This window comes from Canis lupus, chromosome 14, assembly GCF_048164855.1.
Source record: "Canis lupus baileyi chromosome 14, mCanLup2.hap1, whole genome shotgun sequence".
NCBI classification, from domain to species: domain Eukaryota; kingdom Metazoa; phylum Chordata; class Mammalia; order Carnivora; family Canidae; genus Canis; species Canis lupus.
Window position 1 is genome coordinate 30,951,696 of NC_132851.1, and position 14,907 is coordinate 30,966,602.

The 14,907-nt window shown below is 50.2% G+C and overlaps 1 protein-coding gene across 1 annotated transcript in view; it reads right to left on the reverse strand.

The window, feature by feature from the left end:
* KCNQ3 (potassium voltage-gated channel subfamily Q member 3) overlaps positions 1–13,575 on the reverse strand; it is a 297,518-nt gene extending 283,943 nt beyond the window's left edge. Inside the window, exon 1 of the mRNA XM_072774524.1 lies at positions 12,971–13,575. Coding sequence (XP_072630625.1) covers positions 12,971–13,365 — 395 coding nt within the window. The 5' untranslated portion in view covers positions 13,366–13,575. The remainder of the gene's footprint in view (positions 1–12,970) is intronic.
* Positions 13,576–14,907: the final 1,332 nt, after the last annotated feature.

Below are 14,907 nucleotides of genomic sequence, written 5' to 3' on the forward strand. Positions count from 1 at the left end.
AGCCCGTCCAGGGCAAAACCCAACTTATCCATCTCTAGTGCTAGCCCAAGGCCTGGCATCTACAAGGCCTGAAACCAATGTCTGCTGAGCAATCAGAAAAATTCCTTGAGTTCCATTAGCAGATACTTGGAGGCATATATATTAAACCTAAAGGATTCAGATTTTCCCATGAAATCTCTTCCCAGCCATACATAAAGTGTTAAAATAAGGGGATCAAAAAAAAAAAAAAAAGAGTTCAAGAAGAAATCTCAACATTCCCTCTAACATTCCAGAATCCTGAAGGCGAATGTTAATTATTTCCCCCAGAAAACCAGAACGGAGGCAAAGGGCGGAAGTTACGGGACCACACTTCACAGCCAACATCCCTCCATGTTCTCAGCAAAAGAAGTGTTTGTCAAAGCCATTGGAATATCTATTTTCATCCTGTTTTGAAAATGCTAATGTTTCTCACATTATAAATTAGTAAGATCCTTCATTCTTTGAAAGTATCACAAAAACCACTCAGAATCACAGTCAGCAGGACTGCAGTTTTCTGTGCTTATTTTAAGTAACCCTCCTGTTTTATTTTGTGAAAATTACTAATATGTAAACACACCATGATCTCAACAGGAAAAAGCTCCTTCCCCAAAGGGGATCGCAGGCTATGGCTTCACAGTGCTGGGTTTGAGAACTCTATGATCCTGGTGCTCATTAAGAACTCAGAAAGGTGAGCTATCACTAAATACCAGCCACTGAATCGACATATTCAGACATACTTTTATTTCAGATTGTTTTTTTTTTTTCTTGAATGACTGTCCCAAATGAAAAATTAACGAGGGGGAAAAATACTACAGAATTACCATGACCCCAAGGCCACAAAGACTTCCTTTACTTAAGAACCACTGAGAGAAACAAAGAAACTTTGTGATCTCAACTCATGATATTTCCTTCACTTACGAAGGAGACAATGTGTAGCAGTCATGGCTGGTCCCCTCCCGTGTTTCCCCAGAACCCACTGGCAGCACCTGCCAAACGTGGCCTTTGACAAATGCCTTTGGCAAATGGCCCACATTTCTGTCTAAGGGATTTCACTGAGAGATAATACCCCAGAGCAGCTCTGAGCCAGGGATGGACGGAGGATAATTGTGCACCTTTCCACACTGCAGTCCAGGCAGGGTCTGGGGCTGAACTTCAAGGGCCCCCATGGCAACCTGCTTGAAAATGTATCCTCCAGCCACTTTTTCCTTCTTGTCGGATTTCCCTGCCTTTCCCCAGTTTTACTGATTTCTCTATTTTTTTAATCACCTCCTAAACTGTGCATTCTCAATGGGAATGGTATTGTCTTTGCGGGGGGCAAAATTAGTTCTTAACGGAATGAGGCTGAGTGAAAAAAATCTTACTCTTTTTATATATCAAGCTCAGATGTACCTACAGTACACAAAGGAACATGCAGGCTATCTGTGGCATTAAAATGTCATGGGCAGGGGCAATTAGGGAGGTCCTACGTTAAATAAACCACTTGCTCTGAGCTCCTTGGCTCAAGGAGCTTCTGGAGGAACACAGGCTAAGATCCAATGCTAGCACTCTGCTGAGCACTTGCATGAATTACTTCATTTAATCCATGCAACAACCTATAAGGCAGGGAATGTTAGATCCATTTATCAGATTAGAAGTAAAATGACTTGTTGAAGGCTACAGAGCAAATTAGCCTAAGACTCAGGGTTCATACTCTGGGCTCCTGGTGGCTGGGCTTTCAGCCACCCCTTGGGAGAACCATCCCGAGTCTTACGCCCAACATGGCACAGGGAAGCGACTCTATAAATGTCAGTTCCTGTTACTAATGAAAATATATCAGATTTCCATGAATGGACCAAATGGTGGTGCCGTCCCAGAGGTGACATGATAAACAACACAAACGGATAAAAACATTAGTTACAAGATGATGGTTTTGAATGTCCCAACTCGATGCTGAGCTCAATGGAAACCAGAGACTACTTGACGGAACCCTTGGCAGAGGGCTGGAAGGTGGGGGGCAGCGGGTGGAGGAGACTGAGCAAAGGTGGTTTGGGAATTTCAGCAGAGGAGAAACCCTCCTTGGCAAGAGGCCGCCAGCAACCTGCATATGGGCACCAGGTCAGCCCGCTCCTGGCTTTACTCTTTCTTCTGTTCATTTGATCCAAACCCTAAGCCGGTGCAACCCGGAGGAAATCTGCTGTAGCAAAACGGCTCTATTGGTACACAGCCGTTGGAGCATCACGAGCAAGAGCCGATGAGGCTGCATGGGAGTCAACCTTGGAAGAAGACCCGGGTTCAGGTCCTTCCCTTTGTCAGTAGTGTGACTATAGGCAAGTTTCTAACAGCTCTGGGCCTCAAGTTTCATCTTCTCCATGGTTCCTTCCAGCTCTGAAGGCCTCCAAGGCCTGTAATCGGCCAAGTGCCTCTCTCAGTGCTAGGTCCATAAATCTCATAAAATGCTGTTACGTAATTACTGCTGATCAGTTGAATTAGACTTGCTGATTATTACTAAGGCCTTCCGGTTCCATTTTCTGGACTGACATCACCAGGTAGAGAAGCATCCATGAGTGATACAGGGGTGAGATAAAGCCAAAGCTGGGATTCTAGGAAAGGGTAGGAGTAGGGAGATAAATAGTGTGATAGTGCTAAGTGATTTTCCATTAGTACAGATGGCCAGCACTGGATGAACACATTCCCTAGCGCAGTATGTTGGATAGTATTTCACCCCATCTCTTCCAAAAGTCACCCATCAAAGGAAGAAAAGGGCTTGAACTGCTATTGCAAATTTGCAAAGCATCTAAGGGTCAGTGGCAAAAAATCTCTATGTCAGGCTGTCTGTTCCTTAAGGAAGCCAGACGCAGCAATTCAGTAGAAGGGATTTTCTGTAATGTGTATAAAGCAGGAATCCTTTTTTTTTTTTTTTTTAAGATTTTATTTATTCATGAGAGACAGAGAGAGGGGGCAGGGCAGAGACACAGGCAGAGGGAGAAGCAGGCTCCCTGCAGGGAGCCCAATGTGGGACCCGATCCCAGGACCCCAGGATCACGCACTGGGCTGAAGGCAGGTGCTCAACTGCTAAGCCACCCAGGCGTCCCTCAACTATTAAACTCTTACAAGGTCCAGATGATTTTACAGGTCTCTGGAAGGAGGAGGGGGCTGGGAAAGAGAAAGGAAGATCCTAACCCAGGTCTTCAGCATGGAGAGAAGCCCACCACAGGAGGGATCCAAGCAGAGCTGATGTGTGGTGCACTCCATGAGCCAAGTGCTACGTACATGCTTTTATTCTTCATAAACCACAAACAAGAAGGAATCTTGTTCCTAAGTCATAACCCAGTTTGTTCTCCCAAGAGCACATGACAAGTTGTCCACCCCTCTGTGGCAGAATGAAAAGTCCTGTCCGATAAGGCCGCAGTTTGGATGACACCGCATCTGTATCCTATGACACCTGCAAAGCCAGAGGTGGCCCGAAACCTTGGTATTGACATCACCTTGTCACCTGCAAACCTCTTCCTCGTCACTGTCCCCAAAGGTAACCATCTTCCATCCATGTGGATGTATGTGCTAAGTTAGAACACTAAGAGGTAATACAGCAGACAGCAATGTGGCAAAGCGGAGCGTGGGCAGGTACTCAGACCCAGACAGAGCTCCCGACCTAACCGTGGACTCATCTGATCCTTTTACAGCTTGAGGGAAACACCCACCACCATAGTTTCCACACACTCCCTCACACGTTTTCTCCCAGGACTCCTACACCAATCCCATGCGGTGAGCATTTGCAGACTGTGGGACTAGTGAGGTACCCGAACCACACGGTTAGTGCAGTTCTCCTAACAGCTCATCCAATGCACTTCTGACAAACCGACAGCTGACTGAGCCACCCCAAACCAGAGCCACATGGCGCTGTGTCTACCAAGGGTTTTTAATCAATCCACACTGGAAGATCTTTCACTTGCTCCTTTGAGCATTGCTCAGTTTCAAAGAGATGTAACAGGGCACCTGGGTGGCTCAATCGGTGAAGTGTCTGCCTTCAGCTTAGGGCGTGATTCCAGGGTCAGGATTGAGCCCCACTCCCTGCTCAGCGAGGAGTCTGCTTCTCCCTCTGCCCCACCACTCACTTGTGCTTGCTCACTCTCTTTCTCAAATAAATAAATAAATAAAATCTTTAAAAGGTAATAATAAAATAACATAAAGAGCTGTAACAAATTGTTTTCATTCTATCAAAACTTCAAGACCCAGACAAAAAAGAGAGAGCAGGGCCTTGCTTCTTTGGAAAATACCACAGGATCCCCATTGACCTATGACACTTTTAAACATCGATGGAATTATTTTTTATGAATACAAACTGGAAAGGGGGAGCTTCCTGCTAATGGAAGAATAATAACGGAGCATCCACGTTAACCGCACGTAGCATTCAGATCTCCAAGCAGGAGCGAAAGGCTAGTCGTCAACTGGACAAACAGTAGGACCTTCGTCTTACCTCCGATGTCGTAAATCTCCTTAGGAGGAATCTCCTTAACACAACACAGGAGGCTCAAAAGTGCAAGCCCTTTCTCCACGCCTGGTTCCTCATTTGCATATGATTATTGCATTTGCTGGCGTACTCAAATTTAGTTGTTTCAAGTGTCTCTCTCCACAGGAGAAATATGGCTCATCTTCCTCAACAGCCTGGCACAAACTTGGTGCTTGACTCAGCCTGGCACAAAGCTTGGCCTTGACACGAATGACCTTAGCACGCTAAGTTGCACCTCTGGACTGTCTATTTGCCATCACCTGGACAAAAGCCCAAGACAGAGAGGAACCTGAGGCACATCCCATACAGAATCCGTGAACCAAAAAAGCCTGTTCAGTTTGGCCAATGGTTCTCAGGCCTGGCTTCATATTGGAATCACCTAAGGGCCATGCCTGGACCCCCACAGTCCAATGGCATCAATTTCTGGGGTGGGGCCTGTTATCTGCGTTCATGTATATGCTCTGTGTTGTTTGTGGGTGTTTAGTCTTCTTTTTAAATATTTTTAACTTTTTTGTTTCTTTTTAATTTAAAGTTAAGAGTAGTATAAGACCCACACATATTTTCTTCACGATGATTTTCCAACTGTTAATATTTTTGCCACAAGTGCCTCCTGTCTCTTCCTCTGCATACGTCCTGTGTGCACACACGAATGCTTGCATGGTCTGCATGTGTGCCCAACATTGGAAAGTAAGTTGTGGGTATTGTGACACTTGACCACTAAAGAAGACACTCTATAGCTCATAAAAATAGAACATTCACGTACAGAGCCACAATGCTCAAGAAATTAAATTTTGACCTAATAATATTATCTAATATGGAGTCCGGGTCCAAATTTTCTTAACTGTCCCTATAATAATACCCTTGATTGTTATTTATTTTTTCAATCTGGAATCCAATCAAGAGTTAACAATTTTATTTGTGTTTTTTTTCCAGCTCTACTGAGATATAATTGACACGTAATATCGTGTAAGTTTAAGAAGTGCAATGTCATGCTTTGATACACACATATATAATGAAATGACTACCATATAAGATTCATAAACATATCTAGCACTTCACATAGCTACTTCTGTGTGTGTATGTGAGTGTGATGAGAACTTTTAAGATCTGCTCTCCCAGTAACTCTCAAATATGCAATATAGTATTGTTAACTGCGGTCACAATGCTGTGCAGTAGATCCCCAGAATTTATTCATCTTATAACTAGAAGTTAGTACCTTTGGACCATCTTCACCATTTCCCCCAGTCCCCAGCCACTGGCAACCACCAATCTGATCTCTTTTGCTAAGTTCAGGGTTTTGTTTTGTTTTTTAAGATTCCACAGTAAGTGAGATCATACAGTATTCATCTTTCTCTGTCTGATTTAGTCTTCTAAAGATTTTATTTATTTATCCATGAGAGACGCACAGATAGAGGCAGACACATAGGCAGAGGGAGAAGCAGGGTCCCTGCAGGGAGCCTGATCCGAGACTCGATCCCAGGACCCCGGGATCACGCTCTGAGCTGAAGGCAGACGCTCAACCACTGAGCCACCCAGGTGCCCCTGATTTAGTTTTCTTAGCATAATACCCTCAAGGTTCATCCATGTTGTTGAAATGACATGATCTCCTTTTTTATGGCTGAACAACGGCATTCCATTGTGCGTATAAACCACATTTTCTTTATCCATTCATCCATCCATGGACATTTAGATTGTTTCCTTGTCTTGACTGCTATAAATTATGCTGCAATGTCCGTAGGGGTTCACATTCTTTAAGAGAGTGATTACATTTCCTTCAGATAGATACCCAGAAGTGGGACTGCTGAACCATCTGACGGTTCTATTTTTATTTTTTTGAGGAACTTCCATGTCATTTTACATAGCGTGAAAACTGTATAACAATTTACATTTCCACCAACAGTGCGCCGCGGTTCCGTTTTCTCCATATCCTCACCAACACTTGTTATCTCTTGGCTTTCGGATAATAGCCATTCTGACACCTCACAGGGGTTTCATTTTGCATTTCACTGCTGGTAAGTGGATGCCGAGCACCTTTTCATGTACATGTTGGCTATGTGACTATCTTCCTATACCCTTCCTAATACCCTTCTATTTGGGTCCTGTGCCCATTTTTTAATAGGATCATTTGCTTTCTTGCTGTTGAGTTGTATGGGTTCCTGACATATTTTGGATATCAAGCCCTTATCAAATATAGGATTTGCACATATTTTCTCCCATCCTGCAGGACACCTTCAAGACGCCTTTCTCCCATTTCATTGATTGCTTCTTTTCCACACAGAAGCCTTTTAGTTTGATGTGGTCTCACTTGTTTATGTGCATGAGTTGCATTTGGCTGTCATGTCTTTTCAGCTCCTTTGACTGGGACAGTTCTCCTTGTTTGTTCTTCCAAAAGGAACAAAAGGAACCCTTTGGAAGAGACTGCACTGGATATCCTGCAGGATGTCCCACAATGTGGACTTGTTTATTATTTCTTCATGATTGGATTCAGGTCATTTTAGGCATGACTGCAGGTATGTTGTTCATTTTTCACTGAATTATTCCTGGGGAGGGTTAAGAGTCCTTTGAATTCATTATGCACAAGTTTGATGACTGATTCAAGAGAAGCCTGCCAGATTCTTCTTTCTTGTTTTTTTAAAGATTTTATTTATTTATTCATGAGAGACAGAGAGAGAGAGAGACAGAGAGAGAGAGGCAGAGACACAGGCAAAGGGAGAAGCAGGCTCCATGCAGGGAGCCCGACGTGGGACTCGATCCCAGGTCTCCAGGATAGGCCCTGGGCTGAAGGCGGCACTAAAATGCTGAGCCAACCAGGCTGCCCCTGCCAGATTCTTCTTCAGCTATCTTCTCACCTAGGTGATTCACATGCATATCAAAGTCTGAAAAGTCTCACCACTACTCAACTTGTACAAAGGCTCCAGACCAGCTTTCCTCTGGGAACTTTTTTTCAAAGCAAGCTCTACACACAGCACAGGGCTCGAGATCAAGAGTCTCCTGCTTGACCCACTAAGCCAGCCAGGTACCCCTCTCCTGGTGACTTTCCAGAAAATTCCTCCTCATCCAGGAAGGTAGAGTTCCAGTCTCTCCCTGTTATCTTTCTTCTATGTCATCTGCCACTTGGGACAGCAGTGATGTGATGAAGACAGCACTACAACATAAGTGGAACACTGCGGCGGGATCCCAGTTCTACTGCAGGTAGCTCCAAGAGTCTGGACAAATTGCCTAATATCTCAGAACCTGTTTTCATTTGTAGAGGAGACACACTGTATCCTCCCTTCCAGCACTGATGGCCACCTGATGTGAGCCTTTCTCCTGGACGGTGAGACACCAGGCACCCATGGTCACAGACCCTCCCAGCTCACCGGGGCCCAGACACCTGCTACTGGGGACTGTCGTGGTCAACCTTTTTTTGACTTCTTCACTGACTCCAGCGGTTTGAAAGTATCATATATAAAAATAAAAAAAAAGAGAGAAAGAAAAGAAAAGAAAAGAAAAGAAAAGAAAAGAAAAGAAAAGCCAGGAAGAAAGCAAGGAGTTCAGAAAGAGTCTAAAAAAAAAAATTATTAGAGAGAGGAGAGGGGCATGGATTTGATGAGATGGGCAAGAGGAAGGCAGGTTAAATATAACATGAGAGGAGAAGAAGGAAGGAAACAGTATTTACGGACTATCTGCAATGTTTTGGGGGAGGTCACTGCGAGGACCTGTGAGCTGGATGGAGCGCCTGCCCCGTCCTTGGTCCATACACTCCATTGTCTACCATTCCCTTTCAGTGACTAAGACAAGCCTCCCGTGTAAGTCCCATTGCTTATTATACATGCCACCTGGGGACCTGGAGTGGTCCACATCTCTCTTCCCTTTCCCCTTGCCCTCTGTCTGCAGAGAGGGCCAGGTTTATATTTACCCTAGGGAACACCCAAGGCTGCAAACCAACACAACGCAAGGTTCAGGCATTGTATATCGGCCACCTCAATTCAATTTCACAACAACCTTGGGAAGTAGGCATGGTTATCTCCATATCAGAAATAAAGAAACTGAAATCCAGGAAAGTGAGTAAGTTGGTCCAGCCAGGACATAGCAGACTGGATCAAACCCAGGTCCAGTTCCAAAGACCATGCTCTTTCTGCTGAATAAAGATTGACACAATGAAACCATCCCTCATACTCATCAGGATAGCTATGATCAAAAAACAAAAACAAAAACAAAACAAAACAAAACAAAAACAAACAAACAAACAAACAAACAAAAAAAAAAACAAGAGAAACCAGGGCTGGTGAGGAAGGGGGAGAAATTTCAAGCCTTGCACGCTGTGGATGGGAATGCAAAATGGTGCAGCCACTATGGAAAACAATATGGAAGTTCCTCAAAAAATTAGAAATTGAACCGCCATATGATTCAGCCATCACCCCAACTTCCCAACTTTGGCTATGTATCCAAAAGAACTGAAATCGGGATCTCTGAGATATTAGCACTTCCACGTTCACTGAAAAGCTATTCACAACAGCCAAGACGTACAAATGAGCTATGTGTCCATCAACAGGTGAATGGAGAAAGAACGTGGAACGCTGATCAGCCTCTAGGAAGCTGCCGGGTCCTTGTGCCCCATTTCTCACCCCTGCCTGCCTACCCCAGGTTGGGGGGGGGCACCCACCTTGGAATGCAAACAGTGGGTATTTCTTGTGACCATGTCCCCCTTGGTCTGTCAACAGGTGAGTGAGTAATCATACCCAGCTGGCTGCAGAGAGGTGGTGAGGGCAGCAGGAGGCCTGGGCAGAGTGTCAATCCTGCCACAGTGACAAGATGAAGCCAGCATCGCTCTCTGCTGACAGGCTAAGGAAGGGGAGTCCCTGGGCAATGTCACAGCAGCACAGTGGCATGTGCTTTTAAGGCGTCCCTATTCAGAATCAACCAATGAATATTCAGTACCTGATGCTGGCCTAATTTCATGCATATGCTTTAAGCCTATAAACACCACCCTGTGACAGGGCAGTGTAATCATCCCCAACCTACAGGCCACGCAGAGTCACAGAGACTTCAGGAGGTCCATATGGGAGTTCCAAGTGCAGCACATTCTCCACAGCAGCGGGATCTTTTTCAGGCTCAGGAAGCAGAGCAGGGATCAGTCTCACGAGGGGCCTCCCTCCCTACCTCCTCCCTCCCAGACTTAGTCCATTTTAAGACTTCCACAAGCTAAATCTCTTCACTAAAATCCTATAATGCTGACTGTACCTACTGGTTGTGGTGGTGAGGGTGGTGATAACAGTAAAGCCATACAGAGCAAAGTCTTAGTTAACCAAGAGTATTCTTTCCCTCATGCATTCAGTAAATGCTTACCAAGTAACCACCACGGACCCCGCTGGAAACAGAACGCCAAAGAACACCATGGCCCTTACTCTTAAGTAGCTCTCAGTTCAAAGGCAGAGACAAGCAAGCAGATCAATCTAATGCAATGTGCAAAATCCCAATGCTGAGGACATGACAGAGGAGGGCAATTCTAGCTCAACCTGGGGTGGGTGGGGGAGCCAGGGAAAAGCCTGACTCCAGAGCTGGGTCAAGGTGAAAGTGGGTAACCAGGAAAAAATAGGGACGAGCATTTAAGGCAAAGGGAGCAGGGTTGGAGTGGGGGCCTTTGGTCTCCACATTTGCTGTATTTTACCTTTAGGACAGGAGGGGGAGGGGAATCACATCTCAGGGGGCTGGTTCATTAAAAATGATAATAATAATAAAGGCATGCACTAGGCTGTGAGCCCGTGGTCAGCCCAATTTCCTGGCCCCCTATGCCATTAGCTACAGCCCAGAACAGGATAATGGATGCTTCGAAGCACGAATTACAGTGCCTTGCAAAATCCTGAATCATCAATGAAAAGTTCAATTTGCTCACTTGACTGCACTTCCTCCTAAGCTGGAGGAGGGACGAACGGTGCATCCACTAACTAGGTATGCTTCGCCATCAGGAGCTGATGCCCAAGCCAACATGGTTTCCTATTTAATCTCCGATTAATCAGAACCTGCAATCCCACCGTCACCTTAGCCCATTCCACATTTCCTTAACATCATGCTTCCCTGATTTCTGACTGTTTGGTTTCCAAACTCCATTCCTAGCCATTGCCAGCTGTGAGCTAGTAAATGAAGTCAGAAGTATTCTTCAGAGCCCTGTGTCATCAGTGGGGTGAGGGGGACCCACTGATGCCTAGTGAACTACCCAGAGCCCTGCAATTGTGGGCAGAAGGTAAGAGCTGGGATCCAGCTCAAAAACAGAGTTGACCCACTGCAGTCAGACGTAAGCAGCCAGAACAGTAGCTGTGTGATCTTGGACAAGTGGTCTTATTGAAGTTTTTTTCCTCTCATCTATAAAATGTAGACAGCAATCCCCACCTCATAAGATCCTGGAGAGAGTTCAATGAAACAAATGATTTGCATGTCTGAAAGCATCTGGCTAGGTAGTCACCTCTCCCATATCCCACACTCTCCAATTTTCCTGGTCCTCTCTGGGAGACGAGGCTACAGGTTTTGGCCTCCTCAAGCCTGCTCCTGCTAGATGGAATAACTGAAAAGAAGGATACAATTGAGGCTCTGTCAATAACAGGCCTTAGCTATCCCTTCCCTCCTGCCCCCATTGGGCAAGGCGGGGCAGGGGTGCTGTCTGGGAACAGTGGGAGGAGAAGAGGGACCCCTCCACACACAAGCGGCAGTGGAACTCCAGATTTGGAAATCAGAAACCAATAAATAGTGAACGCCATTTACATGCAAAAGGCCATGCTGTGTCTCTGGATGTTTGCGTGCACCAATTTTTTTTTTTTTTACTATCACATTCCACTATCAATTGAACGAATCAATTAATTTAAAGTAACCCTCGTCAGTTCAATTGAACTAAACACGGTGTTAGAAACAGAGAGGAATACATTTTTAATCCCTTTTTACCGCCTGAAGAGAGCAAATGGAAAAGTAACTCCCTTGATAACCCGTGTCTCTCCAGCCACTAACACTTGCAAATTCATGCGGAAGTGGATGCCAGAGGCTGGACCATCCAAGATCGGTGCTTCCTGGCTGGATGCCTTCCCTTCCTGCTGCCAGTTCCTCAGTTTCAGGGAGGCATCCTCTCCAGGCTTCTGTAACCTCTCACAAGAAACCTGTTGCCAAGTCTGAGGTCCTGTGCAGACGCCCCCACCTGGTGGCCAAATCTGGAAAAGCCATTCCAGCCAAAGATGATTGGCAGGTAGCAACTCCAAGTCTCCCTGAACTCCCGGGGATCACAACACTCACAGGTCAATCGGAGGAGGCCATAGAGGAATATGTGCCACTACAGGCATGAGAGGGGCCAAAGTTACGGGCGGTTCCCCGCCAAAACCCTGGAAATGCAGGGCTTCCCAAAAAGCAGCCATCAGAATGACTAAGCCACAGACAGGAGGAGGCAGGGGGTAACTGGAAATGCCCTGCCAGCCCGGGGTGTATGCCGACAGCTCTGACTTTCTCTCTTGGGTGAGGAGTCACCACTGCCATCCTCTCCGCACCCCACCCACCCTCCAAGTACACAAGGAGATTTCCTGTCCTGAGTGTCAGGTGCACAAGGGAGTTCCATCTTCCTTCCCTGGCAACACATTTTCATCCTGCCTAGCAAGCAGACTCTTTCTAGGGGAAGGGTGCCTGGGGTCAAACCTCCAGCCCAGGCCCCTTCACGTGACCCGCACCCTTGTCCTCCCCGGCAGCAGGCAGCAGTTGACGTTGAGGGGATATGGGGACCAGATGTGGAGGCGCCTCAGCCAAAGTAACCCCCGGCCCTCATCTCCTTGGCATTAAGCTCCCAGCTCCCCTGTGTAGGCTGGAGCCGGAGATCCTCTCATTCTCCATATTCTCTCTCCTGTTCATTAACTTCGGTAAAAAAAGAAATAACCGAAAGACACACATTTTGACCAGTCCAAGGCCCTGATTAGAGCAACCCCAGGTTCTACACCAGGATGGAGCCCTCAGAACGGTAGCACAAGCAGGCAATTGATACCCGCGCTCATGCGCGCGCGTGTGCACACACACACACACACACACCCCACTATGGGCAGTGTACCTACCACTCCCATCCCTACCTAACTCCAGGATGCAGCATCTAAACTCAGCAGCCATCCCAGGTGAAGGGACCCACCCCGAGCAGCAACACAGAGCGTAGGGGAGGGATCCGGCTTGATCCCGTTCATCCTCCGCGTTAATTTGGGGGAAACCACATCATTCTGTGGAGCTTGGATACCGACCTCGGGAGACGGTGCCATCCACGCGCGCCCGCGCGCCCGCAGAGGCGCCGATCCCATCTCCAAAGGAGCCCGGGGTCTGCACGCTGGGCTCGCTCTTGAGCCCCAGGCGTCCGACACCCGAGACAGCGGCTGGGGCGGGGGGGGGGGGGCGCGGGACACAGCGCGCGGGGAGGCGCGGAGGGCACGGCCGGGTCTGCCCCCCACCCCCCGCCCCCGAGCGCCAGGTACTCACACGAGCGCGTGGTACAGCAGCGCCCAGCCCCGCGGTCTCTCCAGGGCGTCGTAGATCAAAGTTTGGATGCGCCGGTACTTGGCGTTGTTCCTCTTGACCGGGCGGCTCAGGGGGGTCTTGGCCAGGAGCCCGATGCCCTGCGGGGTCCTCCGCAGCCCCTCGTCGCGGCCGCCGCCCTCCAGCAGCAGGGTCCCGTCTTTGTCCGCCCCGGCCCCGAGCGCCAAGGTGACTTGCTCCGCGTCGCCCGGCGCCAGCCCCACTTTGCGCTCCTCGTCGCCCGCCGCCGCCGCGCCCGCCCCGGCCGGGTTAGCCGCCCCGCCGCCGCCCCCGCCGCCGCCCCCGCCCCCGCCCCCGCCGCCGGCCGCCCCCGCCGCCCTGCGCGCCTTGAGCCCCATCGGCCTCGCCCCCGCCGGCCGCGGCGCCTTCTCCGCTGCTGCTCCGGGAGGAAGGGGCGCCCGGGCTGCGTGGACGAGGCGGCGGCGGCGGCTGCAAGCCCGGGAACTCCAATGCCATGATCCGCGCGCCGCTCCCCACCCGCCCCCCAGCCAAAAGCCGGCAAGGCGGGCCTCCCCGGGGACGCGGGGTGCAGGGGGGTCACATCCCGCGCGGGTCAGCCGCGGGGCCCCGGGGGCTGCGGGCGAGGGCGAGGGCGAGGGCGAGGGCGAGGGCGCGCGAGGCTGGCGCGGAGGCGCTAGGGCGCGCGGCGGAGGGAGCCCGGCACCCGCGCTCCGGGGCGGCGGCGGCGGCGGCACCCGGGCCGGCGAGCCCGAGGCAGCATCGCAGTTTATTTACAAGCCCGGTGCCAGCCGCCCGCCCGCCCGCCCGCCGCACGCGCCGCCGCCGCCTCCGCCCTCCTCCGCGCTCCCCCCGCCGCGCCCCTCCCCGCCCGCTCCAGCCTCAGCCCCGCAGCCGCCGCCGCCGCCGCGGGCCGAGCGCACGCCGCCCCCTCCCTCCTCCCTCCTCCCTCCCCCCTCCCCCTCCTCCCTCCTCCCTCCCTCCCTCGCCGGGGTGGGGCCCCATTGTCCCGCCCCGTCGCGGCGGGAGGCCCCCGCGGCGCCCCGCCCCCCCGCGCCCGCCGCCCCGCACCCCCGCGCGCCCCGCCGGCCGCTCGCGCGCTCCCCGGGGGCCTCGGGGCAACGAGGGGGGCACCCGAGCGGGTGCGGGCGCTGTCTGCCCGCCGTTCCCCCGCGACCTGTCGACCTCCCTCCGGCGTCGGCCTGGCCGCTGCAGCTTTACATTCCCTGGTCACCCCCCAGCCCTGCTGCGTGGCTTTGGAAGTAAAATCCCAAGTTGCTGGGTTGGCCACGGCCAAGCGCTGCTGAGAGTCCACAGACTGGGTGGCTCCCTGTCTGCTTTCCGGTGCCCGGTGGAGAGGGCTGCCCTGTGCCCTGGTCCCCGGTGGAGAGGGCTGCCCTCCCCTCCTCCCCTCCTTGGCCCTTCCTTGGCCCTTGGCGCTCTGGTGAACAGAGGGTTGAAGAAATACAAAGAGCTCCCGGGGGGATCCCTGTCTGCTTTCTGTCCTCGTGGAGAGGGCTGCCCTCCCCTCCCAGGCCAAGGGGTGCTCTGGTGAGCAATGGGTTGAAGAAATAGAAAGAGCCCCTGGGGAAGGGGGGGGGATCCCTGGGTGGCCCAGCGGTTTGGCGCCTGCCTTCAGCCCAGAGCGCAATCCTGGAGCCCCGGGATCGAGTCCCACATCGGGCTCCCTGCATGGATCCTGCTTCTCCCTCTGCCTGTGTCTCTGCCTCTCTCCCCCTCTCTGTGTCTCTCATGAATAAATAAATAAAATCTTTAAAAGAAAAAAAAAAAAAAGAGCTCCTGGGATTGGCTTGGCTCCTAACTTGGCCTCTAGCAAGTCATTACCTCTCTTGCCTCTCTTGAGTCTCTGTTCATTCATTCAATGACTAAACCCCAAGCTAGTGAGCCTCTTCTGAGACGGA